Source organism: Pecten maximus, chromosome 19 (assembly GCF_902652985.1).
Source record: "Pecten maximus chromosome 19, xPecMax1.1, whole genome shotgun sequence".
Taxonomy (NCBI): domain Eukaryota; kingdom Metazoa; phylum Mollusca; class Bivalvia; order Pectinida; family Pectinidae; genus Pecten; species Pecten maximus.
The window spans coordinates 28,429,435-28,437,831 of record NC_047033.1 but is presented as its reverse complement, the minus strand read 5'-3'; the positions used below and the strand labels follow the sequence as shown (position 1 = coordinate 28,437,831).

The following is an 8,397-nucleotide window of genomic DNA, read 5'->3' as shown; positions in this document are numbered from 1 at the left end:
GGCTGCCTGTCGGCCATCTTGAATTTTGATCGGTCCCAAAATAGAATATGCACAACTAGGGACCAAGGGGAACCAACACATGAAATTTGAGAAAGATACCTTCAGTACTTTCTGAGAAATAGCGATAACATGAATTGTTTACGGACGGAAGGACGGACAGAGGGACCATGGACGCAGGGCGATTTGAACAGCCCACCATCTGATGATGGTGGGCTAAAAAGTAACATAATGGAAAACTGAAAATAAACTGTCACCTTATCTGCCAAAAATGTTTAAAAAGTAGTTATTTAACTTTGATGACAATTGTAAAGAAAAATTAATTAGATATTTGTAAAAATGATGAAGTTTAATAATATCATTTGTAGAAAAAAAAAGGGATAAAGAGGTTTTTTGCATTTAATTTTATAAACCCTGATGTAATCTATTACTAAGACAAGACAATGTTAAGGACATTTTTTTTGCAAATAATTAACTTTCAGTAACGATAACCAAGTCTAAGTTTTTTTCAGTATTTCCGATAAAACTTTGCAATCATTAAATAAAATATGACTGAATTAAACACTTCAAAGTCATGTTTTAGACTTCTAAGTTAAATTAATCGTTTACTAGACTCTGAAAAAAATCAGCAACTTTTAAAATGGCTATATTTGTCTTCAGGACAACATGTGTCAAGTCGCAACACATTTCAACATTTTAATTTGTTTATACGACTTAAATACGACGGTAAGTTGTGTTGTTACGAAAAAGTCGACTTTTATATATCGACATCATAACTAAATCGACTTGATGCATCTTGATATTTTTGTTTCGCGACTTAAATATTACGACAAATTGTGATGTTATTTTAACATGTCGACATCTCAATGACGACATGTCTTGTTAGAAGTGAACAAATCGACATAAATTATGTCGAGAAAGTGACATATATCACAACAAGTAGAGGCCCTAAAACGTTTCCATACTTATCTGGGCAAAAGCACATTTTAGGTCGAGATCCGCGATAACCTAACTTGACCGGTCGTGATAAATTTTCGCGACAGGTCGTCATAATAACACGACTTGTCGACATAATTATCTCGACAAGTCGTGTTACCGTAACGCGACCTAAAATAACACGATGGCAGAAATATGCCACCATAGATTTTTATCACTTTTCGTAACGTTTTGGTTTGCAGTCGACAATTGGAGTGTACATCTCAGGATGGAATGGTACAGTATACGATCATATCCGACAAGGTAAAGATTGTTCATCACTTCGGATACAGGAAGAACATTAAAATCGGTATATAACATCAATTGTTCGTGAGGAACAATAACGTAATCAACCACAGATCTCCCACGGTGTGAAACATGTGTAAAGTTGTCTTTTTCATGGCGGCCTTCATTACACATGTATTTATATCCACCAAAAAGTCCAATAAACGATCGCCATAATAATTACAGCCTTCGTCTATATTGTCCCGTGGTTTCACCTGGCCAACCCCTTCTATGTAATCCGCAGAGTCTGATCGCCGTATGGGAGCGACACCGGATATTGGTACTAGCTGAAGCGGAGAGAGTTTGACAGCAGGCCTAACCGGAGGTAAGATTTCGGAAAATTACTATATTTATATAGATCCAACAGAACTCAGGTTTGACAAGTTAATTCATGAGGATTTCCGTGGTCAGCTCAAGCAAAAATTATAACGACTTGGTGCCACGTATTTTATATTGATCGTAAAACATGCCATCTAGTACCGGCGAAACATTAGGTCTGGGAGACTTCAACTTAAAAAATATAGACTGGTATCAATGGATCCCGTCCAGAAATAATCTAGAATATAAATTTATCGAGTCGGCAAAAGATGCATTTATATTTCAACACATCAAGAAACCAACAAGAGTACGATTGAATAACGAACCCAGCATTTTAGATTTGATTTTTTCCGAACGAACAGGATATGGTTAGTAATATTGAAATACGAAGCGGATTGGGGAAAAGTGACCATGGTACAATATGTTTCGGTTTCAACTGAACAACAACGTATAGCTTTAACAAGACAATCAAGTATAACTACAACAAAGGAGACTATGAACAAATAAGAAGAGAGCTATCGATTGATTGGAAACATTAAACCGTGCATTCGACACAAAATAAAAGTACGAAATATTTTATCAAAGAATTTAATCCGCCATAGATCGACATATACCAAAGCAAGCCAGAAACAAAGAACATACGGAACACTCTAGATAGCCAAACTATACAGGCCATCAAACGGAAACACAGAAGTTGACAGCGATATATCGAAACAAGAGAAAACAGGAAATACAACGAATATGTAAGTGCAAGAAACAAAGTTAAAACCTTAGCAAGAAAATGCAAAAGAAACTTAGAGCGTGACATTGCAAAGGAAGTAAAACGTAACCGCAAGAAATTTTGAAGATATGTAATGTCACTGTCAATAACAACGCACTGAAGTTATAAATAAGATGACATCGAGGTCAACAGTGGAAGTGCGTGAGCCGTTTATAGAGGTGAAGTTTATAAAGGGAAGTGCCATGCACTCTGGGAGAGATTGCAATATGGCGGTGACAACGACGCCCAAGAAATCGCACGGATTTTGTAATTTGTGTTGACTTAGCGGTTTTGCCTATGTTCAAACATTGACGCAGATGGAACGACGTCAGTTCAAACGTTTGGTGAAATAAAGCTGAAACTTGCCTATCGCTTCATTTAAGTCTATCATCTATGTCGCATCTTTTGTTGCTAACCAAAATGCAACCAAAGCCTTGGAAAGCTCGTCTCTGAATAGCTAATATATAATAAGCATTCATTGTCACTGGGGTCACCTGAACGCGACCCTGATGTGAGCACATTTAGATTTCCAAGCGTATTACGTAGTAAACGTAGCCATGTAACAGCTGATTTCAATCATGGTAAAAATAATGTAAAAGACAAGTTACATTGTCGCGTAGCAACAGCAAATACGTAACTTCGGCTGGTATAGGTTCAAACGAGATCCTTTATTTAAGGACATTCTCTCACTGGGCAAAAATCCCATATTACACGAGGGGAGGTAGTGTAACACCAAGGCCTATCCTCTCCACCGATTTGACACCAGTTCTCAAGGTCACTACGTCCACGGAATGCCGAGTGCGCATGCGGTTCATCGCTGTCCCATCTCTGACAGGTGTGACCCGTCAATGTACAAGATACCCGGCCTGTGTACGAGTTATGGATATGACAGTCGTTCACTACAAATAGACAGAAACAAAAGACAGGTTAATGTTTGTACGAGATCACTCTTGTTCACTACTGATATACAGAAACATCAGCAATATTGATGTGTGCACAAGATATAGAATAATACAAATCTAAGCCAATTCGGATTAAATCACATTCTCAAATGAGATCAAGGATGGTAACATCTGAACCCTCAGATATACCAACAAGCGTTACACCTCATGTTACACAAGGCTATGCATTCCACTTAGCTGTTAATAGGACGTTAAACAAAATAAACCAATCCAATCCACAATGAGATCATGATACCATCGTCTTCATCAAGCTGGATTACTCGAAACCTTGTGTCATTAGGGATTTTTGTTTTGTTTTGTTTTTGTCGGTAGGGTAGGCACGTGACAATTTCTTGAATATCAAAGCAACTGAGACCTGTCAACACTGTAGGTAGGGGAAAACAGTGATGTTACTACAGAATTCAGATTTTGGAAATGGAAATCGTCCATTTTTCCTTTACCTCTCAATCCTGACTGTAAAGGCAAACACTGCTGCTGACTACATTGACAAAAGAATCCAATATCTACCTGAACAGGACACATTTGCTTTCGACCATTTCAGGTCTCCTTCACAACGTGCTACTGGACAATGTTGTACTGGATCGGTTGCCGCCAAGGACTCGCACTGGTACCACGCCTGTCCTTTGGAGCCATTGTACGGCCATTTGATTTTAATTTCTGCATTTGAGGGCGGGTTCGGTATGATGGGCGGGGCTCCACAGTCTAGGGCCTCCACTGGACAATAGTCCCATCTGACTTTGGGATCAGTTGTGTAACACCAGGGACGATTCGATTGTGCCATTTTACAGTTGTTTCCTAAATCACTCCTGCCACGGTAGTAGTTCACTCTGTGAGGGAAATCCGTGTCCCATCTCTGACAAACAACACCCTTCACAGTACAGGTAACCCCGCCTTCGTACTCATAGCCATCAATACTCCAGGCACTGCTGTTGAACACGTCCCTCACTGTATCGATAAATGACATACATATTATTTCATTTGACGTGACCTGTACAAACTCAAAATTACAGTTGATGATTAAACAGGGGGGAGGGGGAGTAGAGCATCTGCGTATGAAAGATAACTCTTGGCTGCAACGGATCAAAGCAGGGTCCGTTTGAAATTTCGAACCGAAGGTGAAGTTCAAGGAAGCGAGATGTATTTGGGTGAATCGTCCTCTTTCGCGGCATAACCATGAACTTCAGCTTAAATAGCGAGAACAGAACTGTGTAAGATTGAAATATATACTTTGATTTGCTTTTATACATTCTTGCTATGGGTATACGAATTCACATAACGTGTACATATGTGGATTTGGTGATATGTGAACAAATGGAGAGTGGGGTACTGCACTGTTTGTGTTACCTGAACAAGATGCAGGTGCATTCGTGTAATGGAGGGGACCCGCGCATTTCACGACAGGACAGCTGTCAACTGGTGGCGTATCGGTAAAGGACGAGCACGTGTATCTGGCCAGAGCGCTGTCGTCATAGTACGGGTGTTCCAAGGCGTAACCCGGGAGGACGGGAACAGAACAACTATCTGAAAATTGAAAAGGTTAGATGGGTTTAATTGTATATAAGTATACATAAAATAATATGTTGAGCTAAAAATATAGAAATTACTAATACTAAGTATCACCGGGGGGGGGGGGGGGGGGGGGGGGGGGGGGGGGGGGGGAGAGACAGACAGAGATAGAGACAGTCGGACAGACAGACAGACAGAGAGACAGCGCAGAAAAAATTGGGAAAATCCTACTGTCACTTCACGTGACGAACCGTCCCTCTTCGCTTGGTGCAAAATCAGCCACCATATTACGGAAATCTTATTTTGACATTTGTTGTTGCTGCATAAACTGATAAAAAAAAGAACGATGGTTAACACATATAGTTTGACGTACATCAGCGCTCTAACAACTTCATAAATTTTTCGATCGCTGAAATAATACATATCACCATAATATGAGTTTGCTATTCAACCACAAAAGTATCACTTTACCATAAATAGTTCCGTGTTGGAATGGTTTATTGAGTATGCATGAATATTTCATGTTGTGTTTGTCATGTGACAGCTAGTTTGTAATCCCTCGCGACGAGAATACTTGAGGATATATATATATAAAAACGGCCCATACTTATACGTACTTACGTATGCAACGAAACAATATTCTCACTCTGCCAACTTCATTAATTATCAAAATGTCCTGCGACTTTAAACACAATACTCGCTACAATTGTATCTCGACTCATCATTGTACAGTAGTCTGTGATAATGCAATTATCCGTTCACGGGTTATTACAGGATCAAACAATTGATATATTCTAATTTGTTTTCTATGTAAAATACATGTATTCCGATAGCCGCTGTAACATAACAAAAGCGTGCCAAATGCAGCAATTTATTTTACCTGTTCAAATCTTCGGAGACTGGTGAACTCTTTTGTCCCTTTAAGGGATGACTGGCTTTGAGATATAACAATAAAATGTTACCAGCAGGACGCACCCGCAAAATAGGTAACACTTAATTTTAAAAGGGCACCGCCTGGAGGTGGCAATGATAAATATGTACCATTTTAAACCTTAGAATCGTTTACTTCATATCATACATATGGTAAATGCTGTGTTATGTGTAAGATAGCGTCAGATATGACTGGGAAAGGGTAGACAGGTCTTAACCAATCAGAAAACGACACAGCCATGTAACAAATTCCGTTTATCAGAACTGGAAAAAAACAACATTATTTCAACATACCGGGAATTGATTTTCCAAGCACTCAGTGACTGTTAGGTGTAATACTTTTGGTTTGATTTGGTTTGCTTTTGTTTAACGTCCTATTAATAGCCAGGGTCATTTAAGGACGGGCCAGGTTTTGGAGGTGAAGGAAAGCCGGAATACCCGGAGAAAAACCACCAGCCTACAGTCAGTACCTGGCAACTGCCCCACGTAGGTTTCGAACTCGCAACCCAGAGGTGGAGGGCTAGTGATAAAGTGTCGGGACACCCTAACCACTCGACCACCGCGGCCCCTAGGTGTAATACTACTGTTCTTTGGGGTTATTTTCTTTATGACAACTTGTTATAGAAAGTCTGTTTAAATGAGAGAGGTTGTGATATTTAAAGATTTTACTATCGAAAGATACTAAAATGCTTTTACAAAATATATTTTGGGGAAGTGAAGCATGCGTTTGTTGTTTGTAAATCTTATACCAAGATAAGATTCGTAATGATAGAGTACATTTCTTTTGATATTGTCATTCAATGTGTTAATTAATATTATAGTCATAAGATATTCTAAATATTTACATGTTATTATGAAGATGTGCTAAGGTTAGTCCCAGGCCAACATGAGTTTCGAACTCGTAGCCCAGAGGTTGAGGGCTAGTGATAAAGTGCTGGGACACCTTAACCACTCGGCCACCGCGGCCATATTGTGATAGTTATGAAAATAATACCGAATCGACCTCATCACTGATGTTTAAAATTAAAAAAAAAAAAACAGTAAGTTGTACATTATAGTCTCTACAGCACTACACGGAAGTCGTGAGGTTGAGTTAAAAAAAGAAAAATACCTTTGGTTTTGAAATGTTGTTTATTGCTTCCTAATGGACATATTGTCAACACTTTAGGGTCTTCAATAACGACCTCACACTCGCCGGTTTTAAAGTCGTATGAGAATGCTTCTTGGCTGTCCATATGACTCCGAAAGGCACATTGTGTAAGCGTCATAGATGTTAAATGTGACGTCACAGTTAACACTGACATACACGTCACTTTATAAAAACTCCCGTTATTTGTAGCAGACGTAAAATGCACAAAACAGCAAAAAACAAATACAATATGGTAGAGTCCCATTTTAGTTTTGCACACGATACTATTAATCCACTTCCACTTCAACAAACATCAAACAATATGAACATACACGGTTTGATACATGTAGCAGTTGCTATATACCTGGAGTAGAAGTGTCCCTGTAGATCGTGGAAATTGAACTGGTTCTGGTGCGACTTTTCCCGGGCTTCAACATGCCATGCCACACCGGAATGGTACAGTACTCATGAAAAAATAATATGTTAATCTAACGGATGAATAAATAAACGTTTCCAAAAACGTAAGATATTTTATTGACTTTAACAAATTATTAATTAGGCTTGAGACAGAACATCAACGTCCTCGACACATTTCAAAGGCTGTGTGTGAGTCAGATGTACCGAAGGGAGATAACTCTGATATATCAGAATGACGAGAATGAGACGATGTTGGTAAAGTATTAAATTGTCAGTATTCAATTCCTAGGCTTTAACTCTGTGTTCTTTGCATGGGAGTACAGGGATAATCCCCGTCTGTCTGTCCGTCATGGGAGTACAGGGATAATCCCCGCCTGTCTGTCCGTCATGGGAGTACAGGGATAATCCCCGTCTGTCTGTCCGTCATGGGAGTACAGGGATAATCCCCGTCTGTCTGTCCGTCATGGGAGTACAGGGATAATCCCCGTCTGTCTGTCCGTCATGGGAGTACAGGGATAATCCCCGTCTGTCTGTCCGTCATGGGAGTACAGGGATAATCCCCGTCTGTCTGTCCGTCATGGGAGTACAGGGATAATCCCCGTCTGTCTGTCCGTCATGGGAGTACAGGGATAATCCCCGTCTGTCTGTCCGTCATGGGAGTATAGGGATAATCCCCGTCTGTCTGTCCGTCATGGGAGTACAGGGATAATCCCCGTCTGTCTGTCCGTCATGGGAGTACAGGGATAATCCCCGTCTGTCTGTCCGTCATGGGAGTACAGGGATAATCCCCGTCTGTCTGTCCGTCATGGGAGTACAGGGATAATCCCCGTCTGTCTGTCCGTCATGGGAGTACAGGGATAATCCCCGTCTGTCTGTCCGTCATGGGAGTACAGGGATAATCCCCGTCTGTCTGTCCGTCATGGGAGTACAGGGATAATCCCCGTCTGTCTGTCCGTCATGGGAGTACAGGGATAATCCCCGTCTGTCTGTCCGTCATGGGAGTACAGGGATAATCCCCGTCTGTCTGTCCGTCATGGGAGTACAGGGATAATCCCCGTCTGTCTGTCCGTCATGGGAGTACAGGGATAATCCCCGTCTGTCTGTCCGTCATGGGAGTA

At 40.5% G+C, this 8,397-nt stretch overlaps 1 protein-coding gene across 1 annotated transcript; it reads right to left on the bottom strand.

The window, feature by feature from the left end:
* Positions 1 to 2,598: 2,598 nt before the first annotated feature.
* Positions 2,599 to 7,001, bottom strand: LOC117317500 (plasminogen-like). The gene is made up of 4 exons (XM_033872312.1): positions 6,845 to 7,001; positions 4,642 to 4,818; positions 3,805 to 4,242; positions 2,599 to 3,234 (listed from the first exon to the last, which is right to left on the bottom strand). The coding sequence occupies exons 1-4, from the start codon at positions 6,999 to 7,001 to the stop codon at positions 3,008 to 3,010; spliced, it is 999 nt and encodes a 332-aa protein (XP_033728203.1). The 3' UTR covers positions 2,599 to 3,007.
* Between the last annotated feature and the right edge of the window lie 1,396 nt (positions 7,002 to 8,397).